Source organism: Armigeres subalbatus, chromosome 3 (assembly GCF_024139115.2).
Source record: "Armigeres subalbatus isolate Guangzhou_Male chromosome 3, GZ_Asu_2, whole genome shotgun sequence".
Taxonomy (NCBI): Eukaryota; Metazoa; Arthropoda; class Insecta; order Diptera; family Culicidae; genus Armigeres; species Armigeres subalbatus.
The window spans coordinates 205,486,788-205,511,900 of record NC_085141.1 but is presented as its reverse complement, the minus strand read 5'-3'; the positions used below and the strand labels follow the sequence as shown (position 1 = coordinate 205,511,900).

General features: G+C 38.9%; 1 protein-coding gene across 2 annotated transcripts; it reads left to right on the top strand.

Moving 5' to 3' along the window:
• Positions 1-4,774: 4,774 nt before the first annotated feature.
• LOC134227310 (armadillo-like helical domain-containing protein 3) lies at positions 4,775-24,343 on the top strand. 2 transcript variants are annotated; one of them, XM_062708694.1, is made up of 9 exons: positions 4,775-5,489; positions 14,839-14,918; positions 15,726-15,884; positions 15,946-16,161; positions 16,288-16,508; positions 16,570-16,802; positions 19,174-19,287; positions 19,350-19,463; positions 24,082-24,343. In XM_062708694.1, exons 1-9 carry the CDS (start codon positions 4,857-4,859, stop codon positions 24,337-24,339), a joined length of 2,028 nt encoding a protein of 675 aa, XP_062564678.1. In that variant the 5' UTR covers positions 4,775-4,856; the 3' UTR covers positions 24,340-24,343. The 2 variants fall into 2 exon arrangements, with proteins under 2 accessions (XP_062564678.1, XP_062564679.1); XM_062708695.1 differs by lacking the exon at positions 24,082-24,343 and adding an exon at positions 19,561-19,738.
• Positions 24,344-25,113: the final 770 nt, after the last annotated feature.

The following is a 25,113-nucleotide window of genomic DNA, read 5'->3' as shown; positions in this document are numbered from 1 at the left end:
TAGACCGCGTAGAGCTATGGAAAATTATGGACGAGAACAGCTTCCTTGGGAAGCTTACCAGACTGATGAAAGCAACGGTGGATGGTGTGCAAAACTGTGTGAAGATTTCGGGCGAACACTCCAGTTCGTTCGAATCGCGCCGGGGACTAAGACAAGGTGACGGACTTTCGTGCCTGTTGTTCAACATTGCGCTAGAAGGTGTCATGCGGAGAGCCGGGTGTAACAGCCGGGGTACGATTTTCAACAGATCCAGTCAATTTATTTGGTTCGCGGATGACATGGACATTGTCGGCCGAACATTTGCAAAGGTGGCAGCACTGTACACCAGCTTGAAACGTGAAGCAACAAAAGTTAGACTGGTGGTGAATGCGTCAAAGACAAAGTACATGCTTGTGGGCGGAACCGAGCGCGACAGGGCCCGCCTGGGAAGCAGTGTTACGATAGACGAGGATACCTTCGAGGTGGTCGAGGAATTCGTCTACCTCGGATCCTTGCTAACGGCTGACAACAACGTTAGTCGTGAAATACGAAGGCGCATCATCTATGGAAGTCGGGCCTACTACGGGCTCCAGAAGAAACTGCGGTCGAAAAAGATTCGCCACCGCACCAAATGTGTCATGTACAAGACGCTTATAAGACCGGTTGTCCTCTACGGACATGAAACATGGACAATGCTCGAGGAGGACTTGCAAGCACTCGGAGTATTCGAGAGACGGGTGCTTAGGACCATCTTTGGCGGTGTGCAAGAAGACGGTGAATGGCGGCGAAGAATGAACCATGAGCTCGCCCAACTCTACGGCGAACCCAGTATCCAGAAGGTAGCTAAAGCCGGAAGGGTACGATGGGCAGGACATGTTGCAAGAATGCCGGACAGCAACCCTGCAAAGATGGTGTTCGCTTCCGATCCGGCAGGTACGAAACGGCGTGGAGCGCAGCGAGCGAGATGGGCAGACCAGGTGCAGAACGACTTGGCGAGCGTGGGGCTTATCCGAGGATGGAGAGATGCGGCCTCGAACCGTGTATTGTGGCGTCAAATTGTTGATTCAGTGTTATCTGTTTAGATGTTAACTAAATAAATGAAAAATGAATGGTAGAGTATCCTGCGTCGAATGCAACTTGTTGCAAGTAAATCGGTTAAGGATAAGTACCTGAAAAATGAGTGACATTTTTTTTTTGGGTGGGTGCGCACAGACACACACACATACACACACAGACATCACCTCAATTCGTCGAGCTGAGTCGATCGGTATATAGCACTATGGGTCTCCGGGCCTTCTATAAAAAGTTTGTTTTTGGAGCGATCATATAGCCTTTACGTATACTTAGTATACGAGAAAGGCAAAAAAATGCAAAGTGCAGCAGACTGGGTTCGAACCATGGACGTCGGGATCGGGAGGCCGGTATGTAGACCACACGCCCATCGACGCTCGAAGACTTGGGAAGATAACTGCGTATAAAAAGCACTGTTGGTGGAATATTCAGTCGAAGCTTCATAAGGCGCCAGTTATGAATTTCGCTAGTCCAGTTCGCTGAGTGTAGGCTGTCCATGATTTCATAGTTGACGTAACTAACGAGCCTGGAAAAACAAAGAGACGCAATACTCCTACCTTTAACAACCTTGTGCTCGATTGGAACAACTGATTTGACAGCAAATGCGCTGTTCCAATTTTGACACTTCGTCTCTTTGTTATGAGTGCAGCCTCTTTAGACGTAACAACAACAACCATTGAACAATCTTGAATCTTAGATTACACACTTATCCACATTTAGTAACATGGAGAAGACAAGTTGACACAAACATAGCGTTTTGAAGCAATCACAGCATCATTGGAAATCAATTGTATTATTCGCGATTTTTTATGTTAGTTCTAGGACGAATGAGCGATAAACTTAGGCAAACAATTTCTATTGCAATCCATGCGCACAGTGCTTTAAATCGCCTTTGAAAATTACATCCCACCAGCTGGTGCAATGGCCCCCCCTAGACCGAGACTCTTGTTACGCCTATGTTTTTATGCCATATTTTCAAATACGTTCGATTGATTTTTAAAAGTTTTGATTTTCACAGCGGAGAAAACAACGTGGTCATAGGCTGTCCATGATTTCATAGTTGACGTAACAACCATTGCACTTCTGCATGTGTTTCGAAAAATGTAGGGACAAATATCGCAAATTTAAAACATGTCAACCCGTAAGCACATAAATGAGGCTTGGAACAAGCAACGTATGGATTGGGGTGGTTTAAAAAATCGATTTTGCTCCACAGCGCTCACCTGATTATGATGATGATATTATTGGAGCGATTAATCAACATGCGGTTTTCGTTGGGTGAAAGCTCTTGAGTATTCCTTTTAGCTATATAGGTTTTCTTTTAACCTGCGCCTAATGTGGAAGCGTCATTATCGGTATAATGAAAAAAATAATTTCCCCATACTAATTTGCATGTAAACTTGAAACGGCTTGTGCTAAATCAGTTTCAATCCAAATGAGCTCAAATTTTCAGAGGACACTCAGAACATGATGACGAATCAGATGAGCGCTGTGGAGCAAAATCGTTTTTTTTAACCAACCTAGTATGGATGTTACAGCGGTTGAAATAACCTTGTGAAGGCGTAATAAGCTAAATTCGATGAAATTTCGAATGGTTGATACGTCAACTATGAAATCATGGCAGTAGGGGAAGGGAGTCCAGCAAAAGACCACGAGAAACCGCATAGAGATAGTGGGGTCTAAAATCTGCAAAAATGATCACGTAGTTTCTGGACGGCCGCTAGCACATTTTGTGACCTGAAACGTGACGATCCATACAATTATTAATATAAAAAGTGTGAAGGGCATTTTTTTCATTACGTAGTTAATGCATCTCCGTCAGGTTGAACTCAGTTTTGTACTATTTCAATACCAAATTTTCAAAACGACTTATCTGTTTTTGTAAACAAAGATTCAAACGTCGATTTGAGGTCCGAGCTTGAGAAGTCTCAAAAGCAACGTAGATTTGACAAATCTGATAGCACTCCCATTCCCATACAAACCAAAACTAGTAGCAGAAGCCTTCACCTACATGTTGATTTGCGTGGGAGTAATATCAGCGTTAGGAAAACAGTAGGGTTATTAATAGTAGTGAACAGGTAGCTTGGCGCGAACCGTGGCGCATCACGCCACGTAAGGCACCGATAGGAGATAGGAATAATATTTCACTGCATCAGCAGTATAATTCTATAAAACGGTAGAGCACACGAGGCTCTACCTCTTTCTTGTAACAACAGCGAGTGTGGTAATAAATGTGTAGTTAATTAAATTTGCTTTTTAAAAAGTGAACTCAAACGAAAAATCCCGTAACTCAGAACCGTCAAATCGACGTTTGAATTTTTGTTTACGAAAGCAAATAAGTCGTTTTGAAAATTTGGTATTGATTTATTCTGTTCTGTCTGAGTCCGATGTGCTTTACTACAGGTGTGGGCCAAACCCCAAAGTAGTATTTGTTTAACGAAAATTCGCTCTTTTGAGAGAGAAACTCTCAGCTGGGTTACCGAAGATGGCCGAAGGTGGCCGAATGTGACGTCACGTCTGGCATACTCAGTACAATTTTTATAACAGACGTGACGTTTCATTCGGCCCACCCACTGTGGGTGGCAATGTTTACGTTATTTCTTCGACTACTACAGACATAGAGGACTTTGGCCCACACCTTTACTGAGGCACATCGGTCTGAGTCGCCCAAAACCACTCTTCAACACTGCTATAGCTTCGCAGGAGCTTTTCGTAACATGATTCCAAAGAAAACTAAACTTGAAAGTTTATTATGTTCGTTTAGTTCGTTCTATTCGATAGGTTCAGCTATTCCTTTCAAGGTGGCGCCACCACGTACCTACACGGTTTCATAAAATAGCAGGAAATAGCTTGCACTGCAAAAATAATTTACAAACAAAACACTTTTGAGTATAAATGATTCAATTAAGACTTCAAAGTATGAGGATCTCCAAATGAATAAAAGTGTGCGTTATTCCGCAGTATTCCTCTCAAAGTGTTTGTGATAGTTTTGCTGCAACTGGATTACCACCCACTTTTATTTTATACATCCTACACAGTGACATTAGTGTTGGTGATTCTGGCTTTGGAGAAGTCAATATGAGTATACAATAAAAATATTCTTCTTCTTCTTCTTCTTCTTATTGGCATTACATCCCCACACTGGGACAGAGCCGCCTCGCAGCTTGTTCATTAAGCACTTCCACAGTTGTTAACTGCGAGGTTTCTAAGCCAGGTTACCATTTTTGCATTCGTATATCATGAGGCTAGCACGATGATACTTTTATGCCCAGGGAAGTCGAGACAATTTCCAATCCGAAAATTGCGAAGACCGGCACCGGGAATCGAACCCAGCCACCCTCAGCATGGTTTTGCTTTGTAGCTGCGCGTCTTACCGCACGGCTAAGGAGGGCCCCAAAAAAATATTCATATATTTACAAAATTCGTATGTAGATTCCACTAACTATAGTTTGTACTTAAAATAATATTCTTTAAAAAGTATTTTTATTTCTTTTTTTGTGTGCCGTGATCACAGTTGCGACAACAAAAATACATTCACGCAAAAACATAGATTTTCTTTATATACTTGCTGAGACCGTAAAACCTCTAAACTCAAAATAGCGGAAATAAAAAAAGCATTTTTTTGCGTATAAATTTCAAACGTTATTGGTTAATTTTTCACAAGAGTGCACAGACAGTCATTGTCCGTCATCTGCCCGTCATCGAAAACAACAATATTTGACAGTTTGTTTTGTGTCGTCGGGTCGTCGTGTGAATTTTCCGCAGCGAACAGCTGGAATCTGTTTATAATCCGAAATTAGTCGACGATGGCTACCCGAAAACGGTCCGGTTCTGGTTCCAAGCGACCGAAAGAAAAAGTGGTTTACATTTACGAACTTCTGCTGCACGGAGCAAACGCGGACCAAAATAAGCAAAACTTCTGGGACGAGTTTTTCCTCCTGCAGCCCAACACGGAGGCATTCGAAGCCGAACTGCAAAAGTTGGATTTGGCGAAGCTTTGTGCGGCCAAATCCAACCTGCTGCTTCTATTGGAGAAATGTGTGGACATAATGGACGCCCACGACATGAAAAGAACCCACAATGCTCTGATTACGCTGAGTATCCTGACTTATACGATGTTTAAAAAGTTTTGCAACTCGGAGGATGGCTCCGCCGAAAACATGTTCGCCGAGTTTCGACTTGGCGACGTGGAAGAGAATATCAAAAAGTTGGTGGAGAAAATCAAGGAACTGATCATCTGCGATAGTTCGGACACATTGAGGTTCTACTGTTTCAAATTGCTGTTTATCGTCGGCTCCGGAACGGATAATTTAGATGACAATCTGCTGCTGGAATACATCATGTCGAATAATTTATTCGATTCGCTAAAGAAAGTCCTGAGCGATTCTACAGCACGCCTAGAACATGGACATGATATAGTGATCCTTTTGGCACTCCTGGTAAGTTTATGTTGATGTATCTTGCATTGGAATGACAAGCTTTTATTCCGCCCACCGGGAATCATGCGTTTTAAAAAAAAAAATTAAAGGTAGGAAGAAAGACATTCGGGCAGCACCCCCTATTCTCTTCCGCAACGTTTATTACTCGGGCTCCTTACAATCGAATTATCTGGTTCCTAGTACCTGGTTCTGCCTAAATAATCCGATACCATATAAGTATATTTGTCTACGAGGTCAAAATCTCGGAATAATATTCATAATATCCACAGAGCTCCTAAGATTTTCAGACATCAGATGTTTTATGGGAACTAGGAATTTAAATATGTTAGTATTTATAATGATAACTTATCATAAATACCTAGCGCTTTACTAAGCCGTTTCTCAACTGCAAAGTGTAAGCATTATATTTATATGTTCATATACATACCTGCCGTGTCAAGCATATCTGTCCCATGTCGAAAAATATGCAACTGAGAAAAATGCGATTAAAGTTGGAATAGGCTGACCATACGTACCGTATTTAACGGGACAGTCCCGTTTTTAGACCTTTTTGTGCTGTCCCGTCGTAATCTAAGAAATCCTCAATTTGTCCCGTTTTTTCATTAAGCATACATAGAAAGTGTTTTTTTTGCGTTTTAGAGAGATTTACAGCCCTCGACTGGCTCATCTCTCAACAAAGAAAGTGGACTAAATCTAAAAAAAAAGTTTGAGATGTTATGTTATTAGTGTTGCTTTAAAAAAATTTTTTTAAAGGTTTTTAACAGTTAATGATGACAGGTGCTCTTCTCTGGAGATTTTTTATACAGTCAATTAATGTTTTTGCTTATTCCGGAGGCATCAAAATTTGGCCTTTCATCAGGTAGGCAAGTATTTCCTGAAAATCAGGTCACGCCTCAAAGTCAAAAAATGAAGCGCAGGGACAGACATTCTAATTTTCAGATTAAGTTCATTTAATTTTCTGATTTTTTCCGAATCATTTAAAGTCTTTCTGAATTATTCCGAATATTTCGAAATCATCCACTGTAGAAAAACGACGACATGAAAAAAAAATTATTAATTGACTGAACCAAATCGAGGTTAAGGCAGTTTCAAATCGAGGAAAAATTTGGTCGGATTAAAGGCTAGATTTAAGGTCCCCACTGGTGGGGTAAGAGTGCGTTTTTTACTTGTCTTGCAATAAGGGTTCTACTAAAACGAATCTCAATAATTTCAATATTTTTTCCGATGGGGAACATATATGAAGAGTATATGAATCATCGACATTGATTTGTTATGCAGAAGCTTGCTTCATAAGGGCCACATGATCGATTGAAAACTAAGTGCGTACTCTTGTCCCACTCTACTCTACTTAGTTATTAATTGAAAGCTTTTGTATGCGTGCTATTGACCTTTCCCGTCAAAAAATTCTCTTCGCTCAATCGATTTTTGGCTTATTTAAGGTCAACTTTCCAAGGAACCCATGTTTTTTGACGCCTCTAAGTATTTTTAAAATTAAAAACAAAAATCGAAAAAGTGTTGTTTTTTAAAGATTGGTCCGATTTTGAACGAACATCGGGTAAATTTCTCAGGCTGGTTTACACGTGCAGCACTTTTTCACGAGTTTTGTTTTCGATTTTCAAAATAGAGGCGTGAAAAAATATGGGTTCTTTGGGAAAGTTGGCCTTAAATATGCCAAAGAATCGACTGAGACAATAAAACGAGATACAATTTTTCGGTAAGGTCAATTGACCTTCCAACACAGCCTTCCGTATCGAATTCCGTCATCAACAATGTTCGGTGCCGACGGCTGCCGTGGTATGACCTAGAGCGACTAAAGCAACCTGATACTGCATACACGCAGCATCTCGAGGCAGAGTTGCTGGAAGAGGGTGAGCTCGATGATGCCCCTCTTGAGGACTGCTGAAATACAGTTAGGGCAGCCATTAAAGACACAGCGGAGAACAACGTCGAGTATGTAGGACAGAATGAAGTCGACGGAACAATTGGTTCGACGAAGAGTGCAGATATGCTGGAGGAGAAGAACGCAGCGTAGGCGGTTGCGCTGCAGCAAGGAAGCCTGCAGAACGTGGAGTGCTATAACCGGAAGCTGAGAAAGCATACCCGCTTTTTTTCAGCAAAAGAAACGCCTCCTGGAAAAAGCGGAGTGCAAAGAGATGAAGCAGCTGTGCCGTTCTCAAGAAATACGTAAGTTTTATTAGAAGCTCAACGCATCCCGCAAAGGCTTCGTGCAGCGAGCCGAGTCCTGCAGGGCTGAGGATGGGACCATCGTGGCGGACGAACGTGTGGTGATCGAAAGGAGGAAGCAGCACTACAAGCAACATTTAAATGGCGCTGAGAGTACAGGCAATGAAAGTCAAGGCAACGGAGGAGATGACTACATCAGTTCAGCGGACGATGGAAGCTACCCAGCCTCACCTTGAGGGAAGTTAAAGATGCCAACCAACAGCTGAAGATAAAGCAATAAAGCAGCTGGTAAGAATCTGGGAAACTGAATAGCTACCGGAGGAGCGCAAGGAAGCGGTCATATGCCCCATCTACTAGATGGAGTGTGAGAATATTCGAGCGATCACCATCCTTAATGTCGCCTACATAGGGTAAATCACTACTTGGGCCTATGGACCCGGTTCCCGGCTCACTGCACAGAAAACTAATGATTTAAACTGTTTTGGAAGTCGTAGGTTAATAATTTTTAAAAAGTCTCCCATTTATTTTTCACAATACTCAATATTTTTCTATCACTTGTTCTACTCCTAATTGATTCAATTGTAGAAAATGAAAATGAAGAATTCAAAATTTCACTCTCCGATGCCACACCACTAAGCCGAAGTGATTCTTTCCACTTTTACAAAACGGTATTATCGAATAAACACCTACCTGAAAATCGTCACAGTGCTCGATACAAACATTGCATGAAGCTGTTAATCACCACACCATAATTCTAAACACCCGCACTTCAATTATTCTTATTTGTTCGTTTCACCAGAACTTATTTAAACATACTAGAATACATTTTAAAATGTATTCACAAACCGAACAAAAATTCACCTCGGCCCAAGAACTTCTAGCCGCTCCGTGCTGCCAAAAGGCCAGGATTATAAAAATTATCCTTCATCGTTAATAGCAAAATTGTCTAATAGGGTAGAGAACCATTTGGGCAGTACCCCCTATTCCCGTCTACAACGGTCATTACTCGAGCGCATTACAAACGAATTATTGTTTTTTTAGTACATGGTTAGTTTCTGTCGATATCTAGTGATGTACAAAAAATCAAGCCATTTGGTTGAAACACGGTCGAGTTATTAACGTTGCGGACGGGAATAGGGGGTGCTGCCCAAATGGTCCCGCTCCCTATGTTGACGTTATCATGTTATTTATAGTTCTCTCGATTTTAAAAGGTGAAATAAATATTGTTTTAAAGTATTTGGAAGAAATTTATCTTCTCAACCAAATAAAAATGATTATGAATAATACCATCTGGCATCTTGTTGTCGTGGAACGTGCATATTTTTGTTTACATCGCATTTTCTACCGTCCCGAGAGAGAATGAGAGTAAAATGTTGAGAGATTGAGTGAAATTTTGCTTAGGCCGGGAACTGGTTTTTTTGTATGCCGGATTGGGAATCGCTATGACTGAAATGAGTGCTGCACCTCGTTCATTTAAATCAAATAAAAGCTTCTTTGAACGATATTTAGCACGAATAGCTATTTTTTAAGCAGAAGTGAACTCCAATGCAGTATTATACAGCCTACAAATTTCAGAAAAAGTTGCTTCCTGTCATAAATATCAATTAAATAATGCAGTCGTACGCATGTTAGGCCGGGAATGGGGTAAGAAACCCTAGTTATAACCCAGATCATCTTCCGTCGTCTGTCACCCATAGTGAATGAGTTCGTGGGAAGTTGTCAAGCCTCGACAACGGACCAGATCTTTACTGTACGGTAAATCCTTCAAAATTGCCGTGAATACCAGGACCCAAAGCACCATCAGCTCATTGATTTCTCGCTTAACTTTTCAAAAAGACCTAAGTAACATTTTTTTCACGAATTAATTTGAGTACTGCAATCAAAAGCTTTCATATTGGTCTGTTGATTGCAATATTCAAATTAATTCGTCAAAAAAATGTGGACAGGACAGTCGAAAATTTTACTTTGTGAATTTACTTTATGAATTTATGAATATCTCCCATTAGCCCCAAAGTCCTAAAAAACCAATAATTTTGAAATAACACTCAGTTAAATTATTGCTCCCGGGGGTCTGATCAGGGATGCCAGATTTGAAGACATGTCTTCAATTTGAAGACATTTGAATCTCTGTGAAGACATTTATTTCATGAAGACATTTTGAAGACTTTTTATAATATTTGAAGACTTATCTTCTTATTTAAAGGTACTTGAAGACAATCAATAAGCTAGTGATGCACTTAATTTTAAAATTATAAAATCACTTAAATAATGGAGAAAAAAAATAAGCCAGTGAATAGAAAATATAATTTGAATACTAACTTAAAAATTCTGCGACTTCTATATGCAGAGTATGTAAATATTACAAAAGTTATACGTAATAAGCTAATGTCCCGGGCATAAAATCTTTAACGCCAAAACACATTTACACTGGCCGGTTGATAAGGTTGATAACTACAACACATTTTAGACGTCAAACGTACTTTTTTATGAGTACTTTTTGTGTGCTGGTTCAAAAATTTACGATTGCAACATTCGCTTAAATTTTCCCTGGAAGCGGTGGCGTTTTCGACGTGTCTGTTAAAAAGGACTTCGATCATTGCATCTGAACCATTGCGTTCTGAACCAACCGATCTTATTTAATCTAAACGGCAAAAAAGACAGAATTCTACAATGACTTGATTAAATCTATATTTAACTGTTGGACTAGAACCATTTTTTTATTTCTTCATAATTCATCTGATCTTTTCGTATGGGCAAATAAAGGAATTCCTCCAAAATTTAAACGGGAGATTCATGTCAATTTCCACAAGATTGTGTTTAAGTTCTTGCGGGGAAATCATCTGAACTACCACAACGAATATTTGAAATTTAAGGGATGTCTCTTCGGATTTTCCATATACCACATTTTCATAGAAAGTTCTAAATTTCAACAGGAAATTGTTTTAAATTTTCTCAGTAAATTATCTTTAGTATCCATGATCGAAAATTCTTACGAACGTCGACAAGAAATTGAAATTGTTCTGGTGTTGGATGGCTATTTTTCACAATTGCCACGGTGAATAGTTTGAGAATAAAATCAGAGAAATTTCATAAACAAATCCGCCACAGTGTTTTTAAAGACTCAATAGAAAGTTTAGGGAACACTCGTTACACTCTCTCGTTGAATTCTTCCTTGAATTCCTTTGGTATATTTTCTAGAAATATCATTGGACACTGTTCCAGATTTTTATCTGGGAATCCTTTTAAGAATTTCTCCAGTGAATCCCTATCTGGAATTATTTCTGAAACTCCTCCAGGAATTCGTCCGCAAATTCCTTCAGATATTTTTCAGAAAATTTCTCCAGAAATTCGTTTAGAAGTATTTCTAGGAGCTTCTCCATAAGTTCGTCCAGTAATTTCTCCGTAGGATCCTCGAAGAATTCCGTCGGAAATACCTCTAGTCGTTTCTCCAGTCGTTCCTCCACAAATTGTTTCTTTCACGACTTCCTCCACCGAATCTTCCTGGAATGCCTCTCGAAACTCCTGCCGGCATTCGTTCGGAAATTCTTCCAAAAATCCCTTTGGAAATTTCTCCAGGAATTCCTCTTGATGATTCTCCAAGTATGTTGCCGAAAGATTCTCCAATAGTACCTCTGAAACTCTGAAATATACTCCGAAATTTCTCTGTTATTTCCTTCAGCAATTCTTTCGGAAATTCATGCAGCAATACCTCAGTGCCTCCGGAAGTTTCTTCAGAAATTTCTTCAGGAGCTCCACTGGTTATCCTTTCAGTAATTGCTCAGGAAAATCCTTCAGGAATTCTTCAAGAAAATCCTTCAGTAATTCCTCCAGAAAATCCTTCAGTAATTCCTCCAGAAAATCTCTCCTGAATTCCTCCTGAAAATTCTTCTGCAATTCCTCCGCAAGTTCCATGCCAATGGAACTAGCATATCACCCGGAAGTTCCTTTAGAAATTTATCTGGAAGTACCTTCAGAAAATCCTTTAAATGTTCTAACAGCAATTCCTCCATACCTTTTAGGAGTTTCTTTAAGAATTCTTCCGAAAAATCCATCAGGCAGAAATTTCTTCAGAAAATCTTGTGGAAATTCTTCCGAATACCTTCAGGGAATTCTTAAAAAAGAAACTCAGAGGAATTCCACATGAAAATTCAGTTAGAAAAATCCGTTAGATTCATTAGAAAATCCAAGGGAAATTCACTGCCCTTATTCATCTTCACGAATATTCTGTTAAGAAAATTATTTTGAGCTTTTTAGTGGAATAATGACAAGTGAGGAATATTCTCTTGAATTCTAACAATTTGAGTGTCAATGCTACAAAAACCAAGGAGATGCTTGAAATTACAAACCTGTTGGATTTTGAAATTTCTCATTGATCGTAATTTTGATATTGAAGACATTTGAAGACATTTTTACTCGACTGTGAATACATTTGAAAATATCCCCTGGCATCCCTGGGTCTGATGTTTTGGTTGTGTTTTCGTAGTATATATGCAGTCTCTTTTCTTCTGCTTTTCGTTTATGGAACTGTCAGTGTGGATCGCACCTATCTCTTTTCTTCCCGTGATTATCCTTATGGCTGTCAGTGCGAAATTTTCAATGTTGACTACGAAACAAACTGTGGTGGAGGTATACAAGTGTCAGTCCCGTGATTGCTCCCATTGCTCCACGTAGTTCGGCAGTGCTGTCAGAATAAATGATTTTTTGCATATGGTTTGAACACTCAATTTTCGAAGCGTTATAACTTTTTTCGTGAACGTTCCAACAACGTGTCTTCTTCAGCAAAGTTTTTCGGCATCCTTTGGGATATACTTTAACGTAATGTGCCACTTGGTTTACGATGAACTGAAACCTCTAGTAAGGTACAGTGGGGCAAGTGGGTAAAGGAAATCGTATATTTCAAATTCATCAAGTCATAAAAGTTGAATATAATATTAAAATTGATCATATTTATGACATAACGAATCATCTATCCAATCTTTATATGCCTGCGAACAAGATCTTTGAAAAATACTTTTAGGATACAAAATATTTGGAAAACAAAAAATCGGTTTCAATTTTTCACTTGCCCCACATGTGGGGTAAGTGAAAAATGATTTTAAAAGAGGATTTTTCAATATAAGAAAACATTTTTTGTTCTTATATTTCATGCAAATGATAATTATACTGAACAGAACATAACTGTGATCTGTTGTGATGCTTTTTTACACTTCATGAAAGTCAAAGGGCACTAGACTAGAGTGCCTCCATTAAATGATTTTTATGTTTTTACGTTTTCTTTACTTGAATTTTCTGAGATCTAATATCTCATTCCCATTTGTGTCTAACACTACTTTCTATTTCAGTTTTATATTAAGATAATGAACCTTGGCGATAATGCAGAGAAATTATCTTTGAATTATTCATCAAACCTGGAATCATATTGTGTTTCATTAGCAATCCACTTATGATTTCAGTAGAAGAGTCTACATTAACAAATAAATAAATTTTATAAATTTCAACTAAATAAATCATAATTGTTGATATATTTGCAATAGTAGTGATTATTGTATTTAAGCTATATAAATAACATTTTTTTCACGAATTATTTATCAAACATGGATTATTTAAAACACTGACACGCTTGGCACTTTGGGTTCCTGATTTAGTATTATCACATATCACTGTAATAACCAAAAGCCATCGAATGAGTTCGAACTGGTATCATTCGTTTATATACGCTTAATAGAAATTATTTGTGTTTGGAAAAATAGAGAAATGCATTCAGTGTTGGAAAATTTTCACTTGCCCCACCCATGGTAAAAAACAGGCAAAGCAATAAAATATTTTTTTTCAAAATTATTGATTTTCATATCAATGTTTTTGTGGCTGGAATTCAAAACTACAAAGAAAACCAACTTATCAATGCACTAATTGAATGTGTTATGGAAACCAACATAAAAAAATATTTGTATTTATTGACACGCAAAACAACTTGTACAAAAGACAAACCTGAAAGGTTAATAAACCTTCCCTCCCGCATGTTGAAATGGTTCATGATTTCATGTTTCTCTTATTCAACGCATTGATTTGAACGGCCTTGTATGATTGTGACATGAAATTGAATAATTCTGTGCTTCATCAGTGAAATACTTGCGTTTTTTTCACTTACCCCATTTACCCACTTACCCCACTGTACCTTAGTAGAAATGCAAAAATATACGTTCTCCCATACTAATTTCCATACAAACTCCAAACGCGATGCGGAAAGCGAGGAAGCAACCAATCGATCCCAAATTCTGCACAGTTGTTCAGGACCTAGAATGGCTTCGAAAAACCATTGATTTGAAAAAATGACCATGACGCCCCACTCTAATGGACATTGATGGTCGAACATTCGCAAAGGTGGTAGAACTCTATACCAGCCTGAAACGTGAAGCAACAAAAGTTGGACTGGTGAATGCATCAAAGACAAAGTATATGATAGTGGGCGGAAGCGACCGCGACAGAGCCCGCCTGGGTAGCAGTGTCTACTACGGGCTGCAGAAGAATCTGCGGTCCAAAATGGTTCACTTCTTCTCTACATTCCAATTGAAACTTGGCCTGGTTTTCAACTCAGTATTCTATAAACATTTCTTCAGTTATTAATTGAAAGCTTTTCGTTGCCAGCAGTTGAATAAGAATGTATGTTGCGTGTTGTGTATCTAGACCGCACCGAGAATCGAATTGCAATAATGCTGGACAGCAATCCTGCAAAGATGGTGTTCGTTTCTGATCCGGAAGGTACAAGAAGGTGTGAAGCGCTGCTAGCGAGGTGGGCTGACCAGGCACAGTACGACTTGGCTAGCGTGGGGCGCGTTCGAGGATGGAGAGATGCGGCTTCAAACCGTGTATTGTGGCGTTAAATTCTTGATTATGTGTTATCTGTTGATGTAAGCTAAATAAATGAAAATGAAATCAGCAAAACTCATAGAGTTCATTTGCAAATTACATGACGCCAAAATTGATTTTTAACCCACACCCATCCCCTCGTAACGCTATGCCAGATCCGATCCTACCCTCAAAACCGGTTTGTAATTTGTAAATATGCCCATATCAGATTTGTGCATTGCAAAATAAAAAGAAAACTATTTAATTAAATAGCAATAAAACATCTTTCTCGTCATAATTTAGTGTTATTTATTTTCAGGTAAACTATCGAAAACATGATGCTACAAACCCTTACGTGGTAAAGCTGTCTTTGCTTGACGACGAACTCGCGCTTCATGGGTAAGTTCATATTGCAAGTGTTCAAGCTTCCAATTGCAAGTTTTATATACACCCGATTCTTTTTTACACGGGGGATGCGTTCCGTGTAAAAAAAGTTTTCACTTCAAAATTTGAAAATCCGTGTAAATAAGTTTTATGATTTCTCGACAAATCATGCAAAACGGAGCAGGACGAGCTCGGTGGTCTGTCTAGTGGCTATCGCTTCTGCCTTATAAGCAGGAGGTCGTGGATTCAATTCCAGGCTCATCCCTTTTGTCCCTACTTTGTATTTCTATCTAAGTTCTTTCTGTGTTTCACGTTATACCAAAACGATTCCTACTGTTATAACCTTCCACACAGTCCCAAAACCTCCCGTGGCACCTATGAGAGGTCGTAGAGTTCTCTGCATCTTTCTTAAGTAGGTCTTCAACAAACCATCCTTCCCCTTCCTCAGCATTGGCAAGGACGTGGCCAGGACAGATCTCGACTATTGGAGACTGCATTACTTCCATCTAAGGGTCGATTTCTTCACCTCCGCTTAGGGCTTAAACCAGGTTTAAGCGTATGGGTAAGCACCGCTTAAGAGTTAAGCGGAAGTGAAGAAATCGGCCCTAAGAGTTAGTGAATAGTCCCAAATCAATATCTGTGGTAACGGATTAAAGTGATACTACTCTCATACAATAGTCTTGGCTTGTACCACCTACGAATTTGTGCGAACTGCTACCTACACGGCCGTGTAAAAAAAATCCGTGTAAAAACAGAATCAGGTGTACTCCCTAGCTAAAATTCCAAAAACTCAAATGCAATATGTTTTATTCCTTCTGTCAGCTTCGGCCACGTGATATCTGCAACTCTGTTCGAATTTATCAAACAACAGACTACAAATGTGCTATCAGTGCAAAACAACTCGTGGATCAGTTCACTATCATCGATGGTCGGCAACATGTTTCTTTCCGACGAAATTGACGAAAAAATGTACCAAATTAGGTAATAATACATTTTTTCCGAACGCAAACTCGAATTCATAATGAGTTAACTTTTTTTTCAGACAAAACAATGCCTTGCTGTTGGCACTGTACGAAGCAGTGCACCTAAACAGGAACTTTATCACTACATTGGCTACCACTCAGGCTGAATCAAGTTCGCCTCCTTCGCCATCTAATACTCTGAATAGCCATCATTCAATCAGCGACATGTCGTCGGCTCCTATCATTGAGGTGTCGCAATATCCAACGAATTTGCTGGTCGCCGTGTTTCAGTACTGGTAAGCATTCATTGCACAATGCACATAGAGATGGAAGATCCGTCCAAACAACAAGAAAATGGTTATATGTCTGCATTTAACTTAATATCCTGAGTACCGTTATCATTACACCATCTTTATTTCTAGCTCTGTTGTTATGATGGATCACAAAAACGAATCGAGTGCCGTAAATCTGAAACTGTGTTTCATTATCCTAACCTGCATATCCGAGGATCAGTATGCCAATTCGATGATGCATGACTCGAATCTGACATTCAAAATATTCCTCCACAGAGCGCATATGCGCCATAGGAAAGCGACTACGGACCGGTCTTCTCGACCCCAACCACTAGCTGCTACTTTATTGGGTTGGAGTAAATCATCTAAATTAGAACTTGAGACATCTAAAAGCTTGTTATTCCATTTCAGATTTGCTTGTAGAGTTTATTGTTTCACATTTTATGAAAAAGTTCCCAATGGAGCTGTACTTGCTCTGCACTGGAATCATACATCGTACCATAGTGTATCAAAAGCGTTGCCGAGTACGGCTAATATACCCTTGGAAAGAACTGTGGACGGCACTAATAAGCCTGCTGAAGTTTATTGTTTATCAGGAACAAACGTTAGTTAAGAAGTGCAACATATTTCATCTAGCTATTCAGGTTGGTTTGTACATTATATCTTTCACATGTCATTTTCGGGAAAGTGGGGCAAGATTGCCACCCTAAGCTCAAGTTCTTCTACTAAATCTACTAAATCCTCCGCGTTTTATGAACACTTGAAGATGTATTAAATATTTGAATTTTACTCAATTTTAAAAGCAATCTTGTCTTTACCACAGTTGGCTTGGCAGTACCATCCCGAGCCGACAATGAATCGCCGACTTTGGGCGTGCTTACAGCGGCACACTATGAGTTGACTTTCTGAACTCAGTATGGCGAAAGGCATCTAAGGTTCGATTTCTCAAAATTATTTGGTAAGCGAAAAAATATTTGGTAAGCGGTATCAAATATTTTGACGTAGGACTACGTTTGTCTTTTCTATATTGGGGTACACTTTACGATTGCGAAAATCGGGGACCGTCACGAAAATATGATACACTTTAAACTTTAGTATCTCAGCCGTTTCTCGATGGATTTTCAATTTTTTTGGACCATTCGATCAAGGATAAGTCAACGCTTCTTTTTGTTTATTTATAAAATACTGATTTTCAACTATTTATTATCGATAATTGATAAAAACGTTTAGAAATAGGTAAACCAACCAATCATTAATTTTATTTGATTTTTTATCAATTATCGATCAGTATTTTCAAATAAATATGATCGAATGGTCAAAAAAAAAAATGAAAATCGATCGAGAAACGACGGAGATATTAAAGTTTAAAGTGTATCATATTTTCGTGGCGGTCCCCGATTTTCGCATAAAAATTCGATAAAAAGTTTTGAAATAGGTAAACCAGCCAATCATCAATTTTATTTGATTTTTTTATCAATTATCGATAATAAATAGTTAAAAATCAGTATTTTCAAATAAATAAAAAGAAGCGTTGACTCATCCTTGATCGAACGGTCAAAAAAAAAAAATAAAATCCATCGAGAAACGGCGGAGATATTAAAGTTTAAAGTGTATCATATTTTCGTGACGGTCCCCGATTTTCGCAATCGTAAAGTGTACCCCAATATAGAAAAGACAGACGTAGTCCTACGTCTGTATAAAATGGTGGTTTTTGTATAAAATCGATGAAGACGCCATCTCAAACTATCTACAGCAACCACCAATCGGCGAACGCCGCTCGGACAGACAGATGCCAAGAGATAATGTTTTGAAATAAGAAGAAACTTTGTCTTGAGTCAAATTACTGTTGTTATTCTTCACAGCAATACGCATTTTAGATAACCAACAGCTCATAACCAAATTCAGATTCTTGCGAGAAAATTTAATAAAATTCTTAGAATTTGTTATTCTCCGAACGTGCTTTCCACTTCATTAGATATAAGAAAGCTATGCTTTCAGGCGCGCGCAAGCTATGTTCGCAAGGTTCGATAAAATTTGATGCAGGGGAGCGGACACAGCCGCACGAAGGCGTGCGTAGCAGTGACAATGCTGAAAATTTATTCCAAATTGTGGAGGCTTAGCGAAAAATCATCAAGTGGCGGTCGGACAGTTTCAACGCAAGGTGCCGACAAGCGTTTGGATGCAGTTAGTTTTTGGAAAGGCGCATTGGGAAAAGAAAATTGGTTCTTCTCAGGACCATCATTTTATGGAAAGAAAGAGTTGCGAAAATGGACTGTTTCGGTGGCAGCCACTTGAACAAACGGCTCTTATCAGGGGCACCAATCTTTGATGAAGAAAAAAGAGCTTATACTGAGATTTTAGGAAGGGTGAAATATCAATGTTAATAGAGAGACACAAGCTATGATGACAAATACCATCCATTTCGTATAGCTACGTAGTCCTACGTCACTTTTGCGTACAACCCGATTAGGCTGTTTGAGTTTTTTAATGAAAAGTTCCTAATTTTGAGAAAACCCGCATTAGATGTCTTTCGGCATACAAATTTCTGGCAATTTTACGCATATACTATAATACTGCCTATAAATGCATAACAGTCCGATTTAGATAGGAAATCAAGCAAACATGAGCAGTGCAGTATAGCGCCTGGGTGTGGCAGCGGTGGGTAAAAAATCAGCCACTGCCAATAATTTATTTCTTCAAGTTTTTTTCTATCGTTTGTATTGCTTTTGAATCTCATCGAATTATTATCATGGGTAGACTATTATCTTTTAATGGTACTTAATACGATACCGATTTGCCCGCAGCAAAATGCATTCGGTGAGGAATCCTGTTTCATTGGTTCCCTATGAAAAAGGATATCAGATCGGACTATGAGTTTGAAAGTTATGGCCAAAATAAGGATTTTTATATCATTATTGAAATTTTAGACTTCAATTACATGCTTTTTAACCTTTTCTATCGCACGAGAAAGACTCTATCCTTGCTAGGTGGATTAATCTTGGTTTCAATTTCTAGGTTGTCAATATTTTTAATCTTTTTATTACCTACGGAGACACTTTCCTAGCAACTACTAGCAGCTACGATGAACTGTATTATGAACTAAACCGCGAGGAAAAGGTATTCAGTGAGGTAATTAAAGAATCCAAATTCACATCGACGATATTCATTCATTTATGTTTTTTTTACTACAGATCCATGCCATGGTCCTGCGCTACACAACGATTGAAGAATGCGAATACAAAGAAGATGTATTCAAGCTATTGAACTCAATGGTGAACATATTGGCGATTATAAAGCATTTTCAGGTACGTTTTTTTATTAAGTATCTTCCAGGCCTAATTTTATCCATTTAGACATAGGCCGGTGTGGCCTTTGCAGTACATTAAAGTTGTCTCCATTCAGCTCGGTCCATGGCTGCATGTCGCCATTAACGCAGTCTACGGAGGGTCCGCAAGTCATCTTCCACCTCAACTTCTTGTTCCTGTCGAATCGTTTTTCGCGGTGTGAACGATGGATGTTTCTCTCAACAGCTACTGCAAGTTGTGGTTTATTCACCGCCTCAACCACGTACCGTCCGCCATCTGCACCCCACCATACATGGTACGCAGCATTTTCCTTTCGAAAATTCCAAGTGCGCGTTGATCCTCTACGAGCATCGTCCAGGTTCCGTGTCCGTAGAGGACTACCGGCTTTATACGCGTTTTGAAGATAGTCGGTTTGGTACGGGCTCTTCAATCGAAGTGTCTTGCAGAGTTTAAAGTACGTACGATTTCCTGCCATGATGCGTATCCGAATTTCCCTGCTGGTATCGTTATCGAATGTCATCAGTGAGCCCAATTATATAAATTCTTCAACCACCTCGATTTTGTCACCACAGATACAAACTCGTGGTGGGTGGCTCACGTTCTCTTGAGCCTCTTCCTATCATCTACTTCGTCTTCGACGTGTAGATGACTAATCTAATCTGCTTAGCATCTTATTTCATTCTGTAGGTTTCTTCCATTTTCTCAAAGCCACGTGTCATAATATTAATGTAGTCGGTGGAACCAAACAGCGGATCACACTTCGTGAAAATCGTACCACTCGTGTCAATCCTAGAGCTGTGCGGCCACCGACGATTTTTATGCGCCACCGCCGCCACTATTTTTACTGGCGCGCCGCTGCAATTTTTCGACTGTGCCGACGCACAGTGGCGGGCCCCCATACAAATGCCGGGCAAAACCTTATATGTTCTCGAATCATCCACCAAAGAGTAATTTTGGGAAGCTAAATTTCATTTTGAGGTTAGAATTGTTATCCAACATATAGTATGCTACTTAAGTACTTCTGGAGGCGCAAGCCTTAAGGTTTGAAGCATTAACGGCTTCCTCACTCTACATTGAAGCAGTCAATTTCTAGCTTTGGAGCAGCTAGGAGCAAATTACCACACTAACCACCGGAAAGTAGACCAAAAATAGGTTTCAATACATGATACCAGGTCGTTCCGAATCGTTCCCGAAAAAACGTTGGTCAAATTTTCTTTTTCCCTACAAATTTGTTTGGGAGATGCTTTACAGCATTAACTTCAACAAGCCACCAAAGATTAAATTTACAAGCTTCTTCTTCTTCTTCTTATTGGCATTACATCCCCACACTGGGACAGAGCCGCCTCGCAGCTTAGTATTCATTAAGCACTTCCACAGTTATTAACTGCGAGGTTTCTAAGCCAGGTTGCCATTTTTGCATTCGTATATCATGAGGCTAACACGATGATACTTTTATGCCCAGGGAAGTCGAGACAATTTCTAATCCGAAAATTGCCTAGACCGGCACCGGGAATCGAACCCAGCCACCCTCAGCATGGTCTTGCTTTGTAGCTACGCGTCTTACCACACGGCTAAAGAGGGCCACTAAATTTACAAACTACAATCATCAAATTTTGGAATCAGTTCATTTGATACATGCGTGAAAATAAAAAAATACGAGTTTCACGAAACGAATATTTTTTTTTAGGTTTTGTCCGGGTTTCCGCCATTGTGTGATGCGGCGGTGGATTTTTAGCGCGGTGTTGAAATAATTCCAGTGCCGTAGCCTGGGGGTGGTTTTAGGAGTTCACCCTCCTCCCCTAATTGGTTAGAAAACATCCGTTCAAACCCTTATACATTCGAAAAATTTCGGTTGTACCGCTAATAAGAACATGTACACTCAAACCTCTTCCAATGTCACTTATTAAGGTCACTCCTCACGGAATCCAAGTTTCAAAGTGCTCGTGTTTTCGGGGGCACACCACTCGATACGGAAGCAACGCACAACTGTCATTTTTATTATTTCACGCATGTTGCGAAGCAACAAAAATGACAGTTGTGCGCCGCTTCCGTATCGAGTAGTGTGCCCCCGAAAACGCGAGCACTTTGAGACTTGGATTCCGTTAGGAGTGTCCTTAAAGAGGATGCGAACAGATGTTTTGTTCAAATTACTTGTTTTTCACTTCATTGATCTTTGAATTCTTTTAAGTATGATACATAATTATAGCAATCCAAGGACCCAAATTAAATTAATTAATTAAACATGGTAACGCCACATGTTTCAGGTCTTCCAAGAATTTCCTAGAGTTTGAGCTTTCAGAGTTCCACGCGTAATCTAATATCTTCCAGCCTGTATATCAATATTCCTAGCGATTCATGATCCAAATTGGACATACCATCAACATGTGATCTATTGCAAGATATCCACGAATTCCGTGGAGTATAGACCTTAGGGTCTATATGGTTAATGAAAGATTTATTATCCTTTTTTTAATGGTATTTGTTTCTTCTAGAATTGAACATGTTGTTGTGATCATTTGAATCAAATATCATTCGACTTCTTGTTACTATAACTATAAGACTATAACTATAAGACCATATGCCTTTTTTATAAAATTGAAAAAAAAAATTTCTTTTCGAAGTGGTGCTAATTTGTAGAAAAATTGACATCACGTGGTGGCAGACTTGTAGAAAATCACCGTATCGTTATTCACTTCTTAGTAATAAATAATACGCGGTTTAACGAAATTTATTCTCGTCGCTACTGTTTTGTACTTAAAAACTACTTTAAACTAAAGTATTTTAACTGTACTGAGGATTGAGTAGAATAATAGTTTAAGCATTTCGGAATAACTTTCAAATACGTTTTGTCTGCTTCATGCACTACACTCGACTGAGCTCTAGTTATTTATATTCAAAATCTCTACATTCACAAACTCCCAGAGGGAGAGTATAATCGATTATTATATATATAAACTTCAATTGTTATACTATCATAACAGTTCCTACTCAAGACAAAAGATAGGAAAATAACACGGTGTGTCTATTCAGCTCACGCGCGACTTTAGCTATATCCATGACAGCTAGAATTGCATTGCTGGTGGATCGGTCCTTTAGGAAACCAAACTGATTACTTGATGAGCCACCAGCACAATCGGTGTAAACCTTTAGGCTATTCGGGAAAACTGGGAAACCACATAAGGCTGAATCACATGAGGCTAAAAACTCATAAGGCTGAAAAAGTAAACATCTTACATAAGGCTGAAACTCGAAAGACTGAAAAATTGTGAGAAACCGATTTTAATAGAAGAATTCACTTTTGACGTTAATAAGGGCACAAACTAAAATGAACTGAAACCTTCTTGCGACTCCTTGTTGTCTTTTAATTTTGATACGGAATTCTATTATTTAGTCTGTACAGCATAATAAATTTGGTGCTAGCACAGGAAGAAACAAGACTTTATTGGATTTTCGCATTTGGTTTTTAATGCTTGCCAAGATTACTTCCTTATTTTTTATTTTTCATTATTTATTCTTTCTTCCCACTTCCTTCTTTCTTTTTCTTCTTCTTTTTTTTCTTAATTTTTCCTTCTTTCTTCTTCAAACCTTCCTTTTTCTTTCTTTCCTCTTCGTTCTACCTCCTTTCTTCTTAATTCTTCCTTCTTTTTTCCTCCTTGTGCCTATTTCCTTTTTCTGCCTTCCTTTTATCTTCTTCTTGTTCCTTTTTCTCTATAATTTCTTCCTTCAACCTTATTCGTTATTCGTTCTTCGTTCTTCCTTCTTTCGTCATTTTTCCTTCTTCTCTCTTTCGTCCGTTCTTCCTTGTTCTTGTACCTTGTTCCTTCTTCTTTCGTCCTGTTTTCTTCTTCTTTCATTTTTCTTCCTTTTTTCAGTTTTTCCTTCTTCGTTCTACCTTTTACATATCTTATTCATTTTCTTTACAATTTGTCATCTCTCATGGTTCCTCAAAGTAGGCGTGTTTGTTCTCATAGCTCAGGTTTTTGACCTTAAAGATCTGCATTCGATCGATTCTGGATTCCTCAGTCCTAGCACGTTGCTGCCTTCTTTTAGCTTTGAGAAAAGCTCTGTGATGTTTCGCCATCGTGTCGTTGCATCGGTATGGAAGACCAGGAGAATTCAGACCAGTGCACCTACTTTCCCAGTCCCATTAACTACAGTGGCTATAATAACAGTGTCGTCAAGTGTCAGAAAATACAAATGCACGTTCCAAATGAGCAGGAGACATGCCAAACGCGCACATGGCTGTACTCCTTATAGGACTCCATTAACCAGAATTTCTTTTGAAACAGCTATGGAGAGAGTTGATCTTGGTCTTTAAAAACAAAGGATGTTACTCTAACATTCCTTCTCTTCTACATATGCTATGGAAATTTTAAGCCTCGAATTATGGTTTCTCCGTAATATTTCAATTGTGAACAATCGCATCATCATGCTTAAGCTCAATCATTCACTCTCAAGACATTGTAAAGAAAAGCGTTAAATGATCCGGTCTACTAATCCGACAAGGGACTTCATCAACCATTGTTGCTGCTACGACATTGCATCGATAACTAAGAAGAGTTGAACACAATACGAACAGAAACATAATTCCATCAAACGTGATTGCTATAATTCGCAGATAAAAATCAAAGAATGGCTATCGGCGGAGTCTTTATCCACTCCAACGGAGGAGCAAATATTGGCTCAAATACAGAAAAATTACGATCTAACTCTGAAGCTGCAGGACTCTCTGGAGTTCTTCGAGAGGTACACCGAAAAACCCCATGATCAGTTTTTCCGAAATTTGGTCAAAGATGTGGTCATCGATACCCGAAAATCGGTGTACAACGTGATAAAAAACTATAACGCCAACAAATCGAAAGAAATTTACGAATAATGAATACCTGTTGTTTTTCTTTGTTTAGATCCGAAAATGTCATGGATTAGACTTTATAAGTGTCATTTTATATTATCATAGTTATAGATATTAGGCAGTTATATATTAAGATAATGCGACTATTACAAGACAAGTTCGGATTTCTTTTATTTGTCCCATGTTTGCTGGGATTCCCTTATACATGGGACAATTATGCGTATAACGGCAGTGAAGGAGATAATTGTTCGCATCAAATAACCGATGAAGACAGTTTATGTCTACTGTATTTACGTTACACCCGATTCGGATGCAATGGTTTACAAGTAACATTACCTTTAGTAACGATATACAGATCCTCGTCAGCATTTACAATTTGCCGCGGTTCGATGCAGATATTGCAGCATATTTGTCAATCAACGCTTCATCCGAATCTCTTTATGAGATCGTTTCCTCTAAGCTCCCTTATCGTCCCAGTTCAGAGAATGTGCTCGAGGTTTTACTAAAACGGTGGCTTAACCCTGTCTTTCCCACGACTTTTTTCAACGGTTTCAATAGGAAGGAATCAACTTAAAAAAATACTAGAAAAAAGTTTTTTGCCATAGCTGAAATTAGTGGAACCCAAAAAAAGGTTTTTATTGTAAATCAATAGTTACTTGATTGTTTTCAATAGTTTTATTATTTTTACACAAAATTGATTATATAAGCAGTCTTATAAATGCATAAAGATTAGTGTAAATTTCGTAACGCATGCATTGCTTCTGACTCTCTCTCTATTCGAACTAAACATAGGGAACG